The sequence below is a fragment of the Pieris rapae genome, chromosome 20 (genome assembly GCF_905147795.1).
Source record: "Pieris rapae chromosome 20, ilPieRapa1.1, whole genome shotgun sequence".
In the NCBI taxonomy this organism is placed as follows: Eukaryota; Metazoa; Arthropoda; class Insecta; order Lepidoptera; family Pieridae; genus Pieris; species Pieris rapae.
The window spans coordinates 2,455,643-2,470,201 of NC_059528.1; the positions used below are offsets into that span (position 1 = coordinate 2,455,643).

The following is a 14,559-nucleotide window of genomic DNA, read 5'->3' on the forward strand; positions in this document are numbered from 1 at the left end:
TCTGAATAGCTCTGCTGTTTCTGCTAGAGCATATAGAAGTTATTTTAACAAAGTTAATTTAATATAGATGAGGTACCAAGAAAAAAAATACTATAGGCAAATTACTGAAACATTGTTACACACTTGACCTGATATTTATTAGCGAAATGTAAATTAAACGTAACATTTGTTCGTATTAACAATTTTCATAATAACAAACCAAACATTTATTTTGGATCTGTATTTAGATACCTACTCAATTCGGACGCGAACATAAACATAACAATTGGAGCGTTTATAATAATTAACAATGGAAAATTTTGAATTTACGCACTGTACGGAATTATTTTACATTTAAGCAATAAAAACTCAGTATATATCATATTTGATATCAGTCATATATTTATAGATCAATACGAATTATATATGTGTCCAATACTTAATAGCACATGTTAATCGCTGTATAATCAATCAGGTTTTTAGGTCAACTAACAAAACTTCTACAATTTGTTAAGGCCTTTGATAATTTTAAAAAATATGTTCTTTTGTCTTTTTACGTTTTAACTTTAACTTTTGTTTTTCTCTATTTGTGTGTGACTTTCTTTGTATGTTGTGTGTGTTGATATAGCCTCTTTAAGTCGTTTAGAAATTAAAATCTTCCTTTTTATATTTTTAAAATTTATTTACGAATCTTAATACAAAAATATTAATATATTTGATTTATCATAAATTAACTGTTATTGGATCTCGCACAGTTTTAAATCAGTGAGATAAAAATCAGTTAAATCATTAATTATAAACATCAAAAATGGTGTTTGCATCTTATGAGATTCTATCTCCGCACAATTATTGTCGGGAGTCAATATATAGAATTTTCTATATTGTAGAAAATATCTCTCGTTCATTTTAAAAATAAATAATTACAAAAAGAAAACTTCTAAACTACGTATAGTTTATATTTCTCATAAAAAATTGCAAAAAAATATAAAAAGTTATGTCAGAAGTGGGATTCGAACCCACGCCCTCAGAGAGGACCAGAACAGCTCAACCCGATTCACAGGCAAGATTTCTCTTGAGTCTGGCGCCTTAGACCGCTCGGCCATCCTGACGAATACGTGGCAGCACCAAATATATCTAAACGTTCTATTTAACTAAATATATCTATAAGATACCGTAGTAATTAGTATAGCAAAATAAATCTCATTATTTGTTTTATAGTACAATTTTTCTAGTAAAATATATTTATTTTATTTATAACGCGCAATATTTTGGGGACTTCTATTAAATATAACGCTTACCATAACTAATACATTACATACTTTTTTGTTTGTTGTCAAATACTGCAATACAAACCATAACAATTTAAATAAAAAAAGTAATAATGAAACAATATTGCTCATAGTTTAACATAGGCGCTGCAAAATTCAAAACATATTTATCAATATACGTTTATCATTTGATAACTAAATCGATTAATAAACTTACTCGCATCTCAGTAAAATATTAATTATTTATACGAGTATTAGCAGCAAGAAAAGCTTTCAGTATCACTTTTTCCATGCCCAATTTTTAAAATTTTTTAGGACGTAATTTTTCAGTGGTTTTAATAGTGTGCAGATGCGATAAGTAGTAGGAGAAACTGTTTCTGGTTGGTATTGCAGAAGGCTAAAGGTCCTGTGGCTGAACCAAATGGACTTTTTAATTGAAAGCCTCATCGTCCTCAAACCTGTATAATGCACTAAGAGAGGTCAGAAACTGTACATCTACAACAACCATTTAATGAATAACTCAAAGTACGATATATATAATTGTTTTGTCCAGTTTTAATGAAATCCCCAGTGTCCTAAAAAGGCAGGAGTAATAACATTCTATATGGCTAATTTTTGTATTAAATATGTATATGTGCATAGCACGTACAACACATATGTAACTTTTAGTTCTGTAATTATTTTAGGTTGACTAATAATAATTACTTTTAGTTGTAAGACACGCCTTTTTTAACCTTTGTCTTACTTTTACATGGTATTTCTGTGCTGAAAATAAAGTGTTTATATACTTTACAGACAGGATTTTTAAAGTCGGTTAAAAGTATAATTTCTATGCACAGTGCGTAAAAGGATCCGAATCAACATTTCCCCGATTAACAATAAGATATTAAATTGCGATCTACCCTCAGTGCAAACAGAAATCAATCATCGTTCCATCACGCCAAGGAAGGGGTTAATTCAGTTCAAATACCTCGAATACTCGCTCCAGTGATTATCAAGGATCAAGATTTGTATTGGACAAATTGGTGGACGGAAAGTGAAGTAAGGTATATGGTATATGTATTTATCTGATATGATATTAAATAGTACTTGTGAAGCAGACTTCAACAATACCGTAATAATCTACTCCAAAATTAACTATAGGATTGAGGTATTTATATGAAGTACTTAACAGTTATTTATATAATTATATATATATATATATATATATATATATATATATATATATATATATATATATATATATATATATATATATATATATATATAAAACAATTGCAGTTTAATTTATATTTTCGTTGTATTTTATTAATGTTCTTAAATTTAAATAAAAAATATTAATAAGGATGATAATTAGGTTTTAGTCGAACCTTTCTATGGGACCTATTCTCTTTATATATATTTTTTGAAGTCAGTTAATAAGTTAATATTTCGTATAACTTCATTTTGCTCCATACAAAGAAACTGTTGCAACATTAAACTATCTAAAAGTTTTAATCGCTAACTTTAATGTGAACATGTATGTATTAACAAGCCACTTTAAAACATCCTCCAACATCCCACACGATATTTTTAAATAGGGTGACCAATTAAATCAAATTAACAAGATAATTTAATAGTCTAACTTAAATGTAAGACTCATTCCTTAGAGATAGGGGAAAAGAAGAACTATGGAAAACAGGCGGATAGTACAAGAGATAGGAAGATGAAATAAACGGTTGCGGGCATGATTTGGTCAAGAGTGGAGCCAGAAAGCTCATAATTGAAGGGAGAAGGAGGCAACAGTCCTTTGCCGAAAAAGGTAAACTTAAATGACAAACAGACGTAACAAAAGAGAACTTGTCTGAATGTAAGTTTTTTTAATTTTATTTATCTATGAACAATGTTCACTCCTTGTTATCTGTGTGCCATTTTTGTATGTCACTCTCTGCCAGGGTTTTCCCTAACCTTGTATATCCATAGTTGAAATAAAGGAAACAAGATCTAATATAATAACTGTCAAAATTTAATATAATATAAAAAAGATTTTTCAAGTTACTGAAAAGTATTGTCACTCCATAAAAGTAACACACGCGGGTACATATAAATTAATTACTATAAGTTAAACCCTCTCACTCATTAAAGCTACAAAACTTTAAGCGAACGGCTCTTAGCTGTCTGCTAAAATTAGCAGTCGATTAAACTCCTATAAATAAATAAATAAAAATAAAATAAAATAGCCTTTATTGCTGAACTTATTTTTACAGTAATTTTTCTTACAAATACGTTTATAACTTTTAACAGTTTCTTTTCTTTTCATAAATCAGGTATCGGTAAACGGTCGTTTCTACATTTCAGCTTGTCTTTCGACATAGGCCTCCTCTAAAGATTTCCACTCTGTTCTATTTTTCGCTATGCGCGTCCATATTGGGCCCGCCACTTTTTTGATGTCGTCCTCCCATCTTCTAGTCTGTCTGCCTCTGTTTCTTTTACTATCTCGTGGTTGCCATTCAGTTATTATTCTCGTCCATTTCTCCTTCTTCTCTCTTATCATATGCCCAGCCCACCTCCACTTTAAGCACCTGTATGTTGTGTATGCATTCTTAAATTTTGTTTTGTTTTTGATACATTTTAGTTTAACTCGGTCTTTTCTTTTAATTCCTATTGTGCTTCTCTCCATTCCATTCTGACAAACTTTTATTTTCCTTGCTTGTTCTTCTGTCAATGCCCATGTTTGGCACCCATATAGTAAGCATGGTAAGATACACATATTGTATATTCTCCTCTTGTTCCTCATAGACATATCCTGGTTCTTCATGACTTCACTGAGTGACCAATATCTCTTCCAAGTATTAGTTATTCTTCTTTCTATTTCTTTTTGCATACATTCCTCAGTAGATATTAACTGTCCCAAATACACATACTCCTTTACATACTCTATTTCTTCATCATTTACTGTTATGGACTCTGTTTGTGAGGAGTTAGACATTACTTTTGTTTTCGTTAAGTTCATTGACAGGCCTGCCTTCTCACTTTCTTCCGCTAACTGTTGCAACATTTCCTTTAGGGTTTTCGGGTTTTCCGAAAATAAGATTAGCAAAGCGTAGGTGACTCAGATTTTCGCCATTTATATTTAGTCCTTTATTCGTCCAATCCAGATTTCTGAATATCATTTCCAGAACTGCTGCAAATATTTTTGGTGAAATTGGGTCTCCCTGGCGTACACCTCTCTCAACCGGAAATTCTTCGCCTATAGATTCTAATTTTACTTGTGTGGTGCTTTTTGTGTATACGTTTTTCAGTATCCGTATGTATTTTGCATGTACGCCTTGATCTTTTAGTGCGTCCCAGATAAATCTATGTTCAAGTGTGTCGAATGCTTTGTTGAAATCCACGAACCCTATGTAGTAAATTTTGTTATATTCTTTAAATTTCTGGAGTATTTGTCTAAGGGCGTGTATGTGGTCTATTGTTGAAAAATGTCTACGGAATCCAGCTTGTTCTTTGGGTTGATTTTCTTCAAGTGTGTTTGTGATTCTAGATAATATTATTTTTGAAAACACTTTGTAAATATTGGACATTAAACTGATTGGTCTGTAATTTGCTATATCTCCTTTGTCACCTTTTTTATGTAGTAGTATAATTGTAGATTTTGTCCAATCCTCTGGAATGTTTTCCGTATTGATAATTTCATTAAATATATCTGTAAGTCTTGGAGCGATTACTGGTAACGTTGCTTTTAGAAGTTCGTTTGTAACAAGATCAGATCCAGGGGCTTTGTCGAGTTTTTGTGTATTTATTGCTTTTATGGTTTCTTCCTTCATTATTTCCGGTATATATTCTTCGTTAGTTATTTCGTCGTTTTCTTTTATAGTGTCTTTCTCTTTTTGACTTCGGTATAAGTTTCGGTAGAATTCTGTAGCGATTTTTAATATTTCGAGTCTTTTACCTGTACTATTACCATCTTTCTTTCTCATACTTGGTATCCAGTCCTTTTTGTAGTTTAACTCCTTCAATGCCTTTTTTATTCCTCCTGTCTTTTCTATGTAACTTTTCATTGTATTAGATCTTTTAGTTTTTCTTTCTTTCCTAAGTTGTTCACTGATCTTTTTGCTTACTTCTGTTACTCTTTGGCGGTTTCCTTTAATTTCCTTTTGTCGTAAAAGTTCTTTTCGTTCTTGTAATAATTGTTTGATTGTAAGTGAGACTTCTTTCTTGATACTTTTGTTTGTTTTTCTGGTTACTGTTTTTAGTTGATTTAGTAATAGGTTGTACTTTTCTTGTATCGATGGATATTCTTTCTTCTCTAATTCCGCGGCATCTAGAGATGTTTGAAGATTATTAAGTAATAGTTTAGGGTCACCTGAGTATTGTACCGCTAATTGTTTATTTTGAAATCGTCTTGTTTTCTTGAACATTCCTGACATCGCAACTCGAACCATCCTATGGTCTGTGTGGAAGTTTAAATTGTTTATGATCGAAATGTTCTTGAAGGCTTTTCTATTATTAGACATAATAAAATCGATTTCATTCTTATATTGTCCATTGGGTGAGATCCATGTCCATTTTTTTGATGGTTTCCTTTTATAAAAACTGTTTAGAATACTTAATCTGTTTTCCAGTGCAAAGTTTACTAGTCTTGTTCCGTTTTTGCTTCTATTTCCATACCCATAGTTTCCTATGGTATTTTCTTCCCCACTATTTTGAATCCCAATTTGTCCATTAAAGTCTCCCATCACGATGACGTTTTTGTGTGCGTTATCAAGAGCGTTTTGGAGATTTTCATAGAATTCCTCAATTGTTTTTACGTCCTCTTTTTTATCAGATTCAGTTGGTGAATATGCCTGTATAATAGACCATCTCTCTTCTTTATCTCCGTTCACGGGCAGTTTTATATTAAGGATTGCAATACGTTCCGAGAATCCACTAAGTTCTTCTATGTTGTTGACTAGATTTACTTTCACCATGAATCCAACTCCATACAGCCCGGGCGTCTCCCCTTTATAATGTAGTACGTATTTGCCATGGTTTTCTATACCTTCTCCAAATCTGCGCATTTCGCTAATACCTATAATATCCCACTTTAACTCTTCTATTGCCAGCTCTAGTTCTTGGAGTTTTTCAGGTGTTCTAAGAGATCGACAGTTAATAGTTGCTATGTGGATGTCATTTACTTTGTTTTTCATGTTAGTGTTATTTTTTTCCTTTAGAGGGTCGTGGTCATTTTTCCCCACGATGACCAGTCGGCTTGGGGAAGTATTTTGTTTTGTTATTTTATGTTGGTTCATGTTGAGCTGTTTATTTTTCCGTTTACCGACAGTTAATTGTTATTCTTTGTTAGTTGTTGTCTTAGCGGGAAGAGACGAAAGAGAATTAGCTCTAATCCTCATTACGTCGAAAGCATTTGGTCTATTGTTAATCGGCGGCATTAGAGTTTGTTGTTTCCTTGGTTGAGCATTGTTTTGTGGGGATGATGATGTTTCTCTTTTGCGCTTTTCCTTATTTATGTTAGTATTTTTTCCTTTTACTACTAGTTTGTCAAATTTCAGGTACGCGATATTTCCCTTTTCTCTCTCCTCTTTTAGCTGCGCCTGCAACGTTTTCCTTTTCTCTATTACTTCCTTTGTGTAGTCTTCTGTAACATATACATTTTTGAAGTTTTTCTTCTTTCCCATAACTTCATTCTTCTTCCATTCGCTCGTAAAGGAAATCAGAATTGGTCTTGGTTTTCCAGAAGACTTTCCCTTTCCTAGACGATATATTTTGTTTATCTCATGTTCTTGTAATTGTATGTCAAGGTCAGTTTTGAAAATATGTATTGTATTTTGTATTGGGGGGTAATGGGGGAGAACGGACTCAACATCTTTCCGGCCCCAACTGTCAACCTCACCTGCACGCGCGGACAACATATCATCCGCGGCGGTATTCCTATACCGTGGTCCCCCTGCTAGATAACGGACGAGGCAATGGCGACCGAGCCGTGGCGGTATAACCACATTCCTGACCAGAGGTCAGAAGAGGCTACAGTGGCCTTGGGGTTCAAATAACCCCTAAAAGAACTGGCGCAGAAGGCAACGGGAAACCACTGCAGCTAATCTCCCAAGACAATCGCTATGGAAGTACACACAATAGAATCACGATTGCCATGCGAACCGCCTAGCCAGCGGCGCCGCGCCGCGTCCGGGGCGAGCGGTGGGAAATGGACTACCGGCCATGTTGGAGTTAGAGACCAGGCTCCACGTGGAGATAATGCTACTGGAAACTCCGTAAAGTTGCGAAAAATCCAGAGAATAGGCACGTGGAATGTTCGCGGGTTGCTAAAAACCGGTAAACTTAACATCGTGGAAAGGGAAGTTACTAGATGTGGTTTATCCATTTGCGGTCTAACAGAAACGCACTGGAGAAAAAATGGGCACTTCTTTACCGACGCCCATGCTGTTTACTTTTCCAGTAGCGATGACAGTAGCCGAAACGGAGTAGCGATTCTTATTCCTAAGCATGAGAATAAAAGTGTGATAGGGTATGAGGCAGTTAGCGACCGCATTATATCTATGAAGCTCAAAGCCTCACCTGTAAACTTAAATCTAATACAGGCATATGCCCCTACTAGTGAAGCTCCACCCCTCGTACTGGAGAGTTTTTACCAAGATTTACAAACAACAATTGCCAAAATCCCCAGTAGAGAATTACTTATAATAATGGGTGATTTTAACTCAAAAATTGGCGCAAACTCTGCCCAGTACAGCAAATGTGTAGGAAACTTCGGACTTGGGGTACGTAACGAAAGAGGTGAAAGATTCATGCAGTTCGCAGACGAGAACAACATGGTAGTGGTAAACAGTCTATTCCAACACCATCCCCGTAGACTGTTCACCTGGACATCACCTGGAGGTGGAGCCAAAAACCAGATTGATTACATACTAATAAGATCACGTTGGCGCACCTCCATTCTTAATGCCCACACGCTCCCTGGGGCTGATTGCGGTTCCGATCACCAACTCGTCATCGCAAAGATGAGGTTGAAGCTCAAGGCCACTCGATCCTCCAAGATGACAAGACGGATTGAAATAGCAGATAACGAGAAATTCACTACATCCATTGAACGGAATTGGCAAGATTGGAACGTTGTGAGCCGCAATGAAGCAACACCAGACACGCTATGGAATAAGGCTAAACAACTCATCCAAAATGCAGTCACTGAGTCTAATCCGAGATCAGAAACACGCAAACGTCAACACTGGATGACCGACAGTACCCTTGCCCTTATAGAAGAGAGACGCCTAAAGAAAGCCGCAGGAGCAGACATAAGAGAGTTGAATCAACTGTCTGCTAACATACAAGCCTGCTGCAGGCGAGACCACAATTCCCACCTTCGTAGCATTTGTGACGAACTTGAAAAACATGCTATGAAGCACGAGTCTAGAGACCTTTACCATAAAATTCGTCTTATTACTAAAACTCTACCTGCTAAAACCTGGGCTATCGAGAACGACAAAAATGAAGTGGTAACAGAACTCGAACAAATCTCTGAAACGTGGAGGACCTATTGTCAATCATTGTTCCTAGATCCGCAGTCACGACTGTCTATAAGCACAGAACCAGAGCCAGATAATTTGGAACCAGACATCCTTCTGTCCGAAGTAAGAGCTGCCATAAAACACCTGAAAAGCAAAAAAGCAACTGGTAGAGATGCAATTCCTATAGAGACAATTAAAGCCTTAGGAGAACGTGGCGACCAGATGTTTCATCTCATCTGCAATAAGGTGTGGCAGACAGGAGTTTGGCCTACGGAATGGACACACACCATATTTACACCCCTGCATAAGAAGGGCTCAACGAGGAAATGTAACAATTACCGCCTCATTGCTCTAATACCACACGCTAGCAAAATATTGCTGCATATCCTCAACGAGCGCTTGAAAACCTATCTCTCTGGGGAGATCGCTCCGGAACAAGCAGGTTTTGTCAGGGGAAAAGGCACTCGGGAACAAATCCTCATTTTACGCCAGATTATAGAGAAGTCAAGAGAATTTAACAAGCCCATATTCATTTGCTTTGTTGATTTCTCAAAAGCATTCGACTCAGTGAAATGGCCGGTGTTGTGGAAGACCCTGCTAGATATGGGCACACCGAAACATCTTGTGCACCTTTTAAGACGGCTCTATGAAGAAGGTACAGCTTCAGTTCGCACAGATGATGTTCTATCAGGTGATTTCCATCCCAGTGCCGGAGTACGCCAGGGGTGTATAATATCACCGCTCTTATTCAATGTGTACACAGAGCTAATAATGCGGATCACTTTGGAGGACTGGACAGACGGTGTAACAATTGGTGGATACAGGATTGCGAACTTGCGTTACGCGGATGATACGACTTTGTTTGCATCCAGTTCGCAATACTTGGAAGAGCTTCTGTTAAAGATGGAGCGAGTGAGTCGTGAATTTGGCCTCAGGATAAATCGTAGCAAAACCAAGGTGATGATTGTTGACCGTGCCGGAAATAATTCGCCTCAAGTGGCTCAAGTCGCGAAATGCAACGTGGTCCAATCGTACATTTATCTTGGGGCTCAGATTTCGAGCAATGGCGGCTGCATCGACGAGATCAAACGTCGGATGGGCATCACGAGAACGGCGATGGACAAGATGCAGAAAATATGGGGAAACAGAAATATAACAAAAGCCACGAAGACCAGGCTCGTGAAGGCACTCATATTCCCCATATTTCTGTACGCAGCCGAAACGTGGACCTTGCGAGATGTGGAAAGGCAGAAAATAGACGCTCTCGAAATGTGGTGCTGGAGAAGAATGCTTGGGGTATCGTGGACCGAGTTTCGTACAAACGTCTCGATACTTCAAGAACTCGGTGTTAAGCAGCGTCTATTTTCAACAGTACAATCTCGCATCCTTACATTCTTCGGTCACGTATCTCGGCGTGGCGATCAGTCCTTAGAACGCCTTGTCGTCCAGGGGAAGGTGGAAGGCGCTAGACCGCGCGGCAGGTCACCTACACGCTGGACTGATCAGATTAAGTCCGCCGTAGGAGAAACACTGAATCAGTGCAGCAGGATGACCTCCAATAGGCAGCGGTGGCGCAGCGTCGTGAAGCGCATTACATCTGCGCCTTCTACTTCTACTACATAGCGATCACGACCGCTCTGCCAAGAGCGAAACGAATGAGAAGAATTTTGTATTAATTCTTGTGTAGACCTTTCGCCTTCATTTACTCCAAACATTATCAAATTGTTTTGCTTCTTTCCTCTTTTTAAACTTTCTACTTCCTTTTCGAGATTTTCTACTTTTATTTTTAAGTTTCTATTTTCTGTTATAATAGGTTGAAGTTTTTCGTCTAATCTCTCCATTATATTATTTGTTATCGAATCTTTCAATTCTATTGTTTGGTTCGAGATTTCATTCTTCATTTTATCAAACAATAGTTGAAACTGATCCTCCATTCTTGTAAACTAAATCTGCGTGTTATGGAACGTAATTAGTGGTAGTTTTTATTTACTTGCTCTGGCAACACTAGTTAGCTGTTACTGTGACAAGTGTCAATGTCATTGATCGATCATTGATCAATCAAACTCCTATAAACAGTAATAAATTATTATAAAAATGACTCCGACTATTAAAAATATGTATTAATGGTATATATACGAATTAACAATAACGAGCTTATACAATGTATTCTTTATTTATTTATTTGTATCCTTATTTCCTATTTTTACAGTAACTTAATACTAATAACAATAGAAAACTAAGCTAAAAACAAACACAACAAGTAAAAACTTAAAACCTAACCAGTATTACTAATTATAAATAATTCAATTCTTGTGAATTCAGTGTGGTTTTTTGTGCACACGCAGCCCCAGTTTCTCCAACATTTTTGCATTATAAACTTTACCTCTAAGGACCTTAAAAATTAATTGAGATAGTAAGGTCCCTCCTTACCTCTAGCTTGTTATATATTGCTACCATACCCAAGACAAAGTTGGATACATTACTGGATAACATGGATACAAAAACAAAACAAAAATTGTCTAAAAAATAAATAAAAAAATTTAGGGGGGACCTTAACATTTAGGGGGATGAAAAATTGATGTTGTTCGATTCTCAGACCTACCCAATACGCACACGAAATTTCATGAGAATCGGTCGAGCCGTTTCGGAGGAGTTCGGTTACTAATCCGTTGACACAAGAATTTTATATATTAGATATTAAATTTAATTTTCAAGTGTCCAATGATATTAGGCAATAAATTATGACGTAAATTACAATACGGTTAGTCGCGGATTTCGCGAATATTTATGCGTGACGCCTGACAACCGACAAGGGTGCATTGGTCATACAGTACACAAACTCTGTAGTAGTTCAAAAATACACAAAGTTCACACGAGTAATTATAACTAAGAATACATAGAAGTATATGTGAGTGTTGTGTAGTAACAACTAGTCGAGGATACTCCCTTCAAGTCGAAGAAAGAGCAGCACTTTCGCGGATCCAGGGAGGGGTGTCATGGAGTCTAGACCACCCTGAGCTGGTTCCAGGAGTTAGGTAGATCACTAATTGAACTTAATCATTTTATTTCAATATTTTGTCACCATATAGATTTTATGTAACAACATACCTTCAATATTTTATTAATTTAATATAATATAGTAACTTTGTATGATGGCAATTATAATTATTCTATATATGACTATCTGATATCCTGGCACCAAAGCTGGATCCGCCCTTGGTAGCGGCTCTATAAAACAATAGAATCCAGCACATTAAACGTAATCTGCTTTTTACAACTACGCGGTCTAGATACTGTGTCACTGTCACAAGCGGCGTGACGCCGGTCCACACGGTGGCATCAACACATGATAAATTAAACTTTACAAAAATGTTTTACGTAAAACCCGTTTTGCACGTTTTAAGGGTCCTCTGTATAATCAGTATGATTTGAAAATTTTTGGTAGATTTCTGAAGTACTGTTGACAGCGCGACTTGTGAATGCACGTTAAACTGATTTTTTCAAAAGTAGTTTAGTAAATATGACTTCTAAAATCAAATTCACACAACTTTAATTATATTTAACTCCCGTGCGACTCCATTTTACGTGTATATAAATAGACAATTAGTTAATTAGATAAATAGACAATTAGTATTATCAATCATTATTTTCTAAGTGCCGAGTTTTCCAAAAATTGTCTAGTTTATGTAATTTTAAATATAAATTTCTAGAATCAAATTCAGATAACTTTACTTATATTTATTAGTATATTTAAAATAAACCCTGCCGCGTTTTTGACGGCTACAATCAATGCGATGACGTGTTAATGAAGTTATTGCAAATAAAATAACGCAGACCGCGTTATATTTTTCTGATTATTCAGGCCAAGATTATTTTGCTTACTTATATATATTAAAATACTTAGTATTTGGAATAGCTCATATAAACTCAAGCGCACCCAACGTTTTACGCTCCACGAAGCAAGGCAGATGCCAAAGGCTTTAGAGGAATTTAATCCGGTTACAAAAAGTCCGCAACAAACAGTGTCGATGTGTTGAAGCATTGCTTAGCGTTTAAACGATTTAAACCAAAGGATTTCACGGCTCAGGGATTTTGTGTGGACGTATTGAGTATTGCGGTTGAATTGATGAAAAGGGGAAAATTTTAGGTATTTAGAAGGTTTGGGTTTATAGTATGAAAGATCAAAGTGCTGTTGCCACGGCGATATTTTTTTCTTTCAAAATCAGTCAAGACAATTTTTATGTTATCGAGCTTAGTGTAAATTTTTGAGTATATAGCAAGACTTTTATGTTAGTATATCTATGAACAACAAAATGTCAGGTCGTTTTTCTCGTCACTCTCTACTTACTCTACTACTACTCGTTACTCCCTTGCCTCTGTCAATGTGCCAGCCACTTTAGAATAATTTTGAAGATTATTAGTTTATTTTAAAATACAATAAATCAATCAGTGGCGCTACAACCTCTTTAGATCTTGGCCTCAGATTTCTGAATCTGTTTCATGATCATTTTTAAATCCAATAGGCAAGTAGGTGATCAGCTTCCAGTGCCTGACACACGTCGTCGACTTTTTGGGTCTAAGACATGTTGGTTTCCTCACGATGTTTTCCTTCAACGTAGTAAATGTTAAATACGCACATATAAATAAATTGCATTGGTGCGCAGCCGGGGATTGAACCTACGACCTCAGGTATGAGAGTCGCACGTTGAAGCCATTAGGCCAACACTAATTTCTTTATAACATATTCGTAATATTCATATCGTCCCTATAAGATGTCAGGTTATCTAATTACGTAATAAATATTAAATTTAGACAGAACGTCTCTTAATTAGAGACTGAATAGGACGATGGCGTAGGACTTTTCTTCCACATAATTTTACATTTGAGAACACGATTAATGCTGCTATAAAATAAATAAAATTCTTGTAATTTTTCCCTCAGCGGGTGCTTCTTTTTTTATTGTTCCATATTAAGGTTGCCTGGAAGTAATCGCTTGTTTGCAATAAGGCCGCCCGTTGCTTAATAACTTATGTAACCATGCTTTCTTCTGTTTTCTATACATATGATTTTGTATATCATGGTAACGAAGTGTACATAAATAACTAAACTAACTCTAAATAAATTCTCATATTAACACGTATGTTACCTGCTTTATTAGGATAATTATAGCGACATAATTATCTATCACCTGCAGACACCGCAGAGAGATTCCTCCAAATTGCAAAACCACGTGTTTCAACCACATAGAATATCTATATTAATTATGTACATTGTTTACTTGACGTAATAGACAAATAGAACAGACGTGTAGAATAGTAGATAGAACTCAGTGGAGTGTAATGGGTATGAAAATGGGGCAGTTAATAGCCCGCCTTGACAAACCGATTGGCAAGGGGCAGACAATTCTACGCCTGTTTATTAATAGTCAAGTGTATAGAATTTGAAAGAAATATATTTTTCGGTTAAAAAGCTAAAAATTATGATTTTTATAATGTATTATTATTATTACTTATTCTTTATTATTTTATAATTTCAACTTATTAGCTGATGGTCAACATCATAGAACGTATAGAAAAATATCTTCAGAGTCTCTGTGAAATTAACATTTCTGTTACAATGCGTTGTTTAAACACAAATTGTTGGAACGATTTCCTGCACACTTTCTAACCCACTTAGTAGCTGGTTCTGCGACCCATAGGGTGACTTTGTCTCCGAAATAAGAAACTGTCACTGTGGTTTTACTCTCCTTTTGAACTTTTTCCATCTCATCTTATATTGTTATATAAAAAAATCCTGTTTTTTTCAATCAATCAATC

At 35.8% G+C, this 14,559-nt stretch overlaps 1 protein-coding gene and 1 non-coding gene across 2 annotated transcripts; both read right to left on the reverse strand.

Moving 5' to 3' along the window:
• Positions 1-974: 974 nt before the first annotated feature.
• Positions 975-1,088, reverse strand: Trnal-caa. Its single transcript has 2 exons — positions 1,051-1,088; positions 975-1,019 (listed from the first exon to the last, which is right to left on the reverse strand). It is a non-coding gene; the product is annotated as a tRNA-Leu (tRNA).
• A 3,448-nt stretch (positions 1,089-4,536) lies between these two features.
• On the reverse strand, positions 4,537-10,782 carry LOC123690056. The gene is made up of 2 exons (XM_045632648.1): positions 10,410-10,782; positions 4,537-7,050 (listed from the first exon to the last, which is right to left on the reverse strand). Exons 1-2 carry the CDS (start codon positions 10,675-10,677, stop codon positions 6,554-6,556), a joined length of 765 nt encoding a protein of 254 aa, XP_045488604.1. The 5' UTR covers positions 10,678-10,782; the 3' UTR covers positions 4,537-6,553.
• Between the last annotated feature and the right edge of the window lie 3,777 nt (positions 10,783-14,559).

Bases quoted from the DNA above. Each gene is read 5' to 3' on its own strand.
- LOC123690056 (XM_045632648.1), bottom strand. From the start codon at position 10,677: ATGGAGGATCAGTTTCAACTATTGTTTGATAAAATGAAGAATGAAATC. The intron at 7,051-10,409 runs ATTCTTCTCATT...CCCCAATACAAA, and splicing joins TACACAAGAATTAATACAAA to ATACAATACATATTTTCAAA.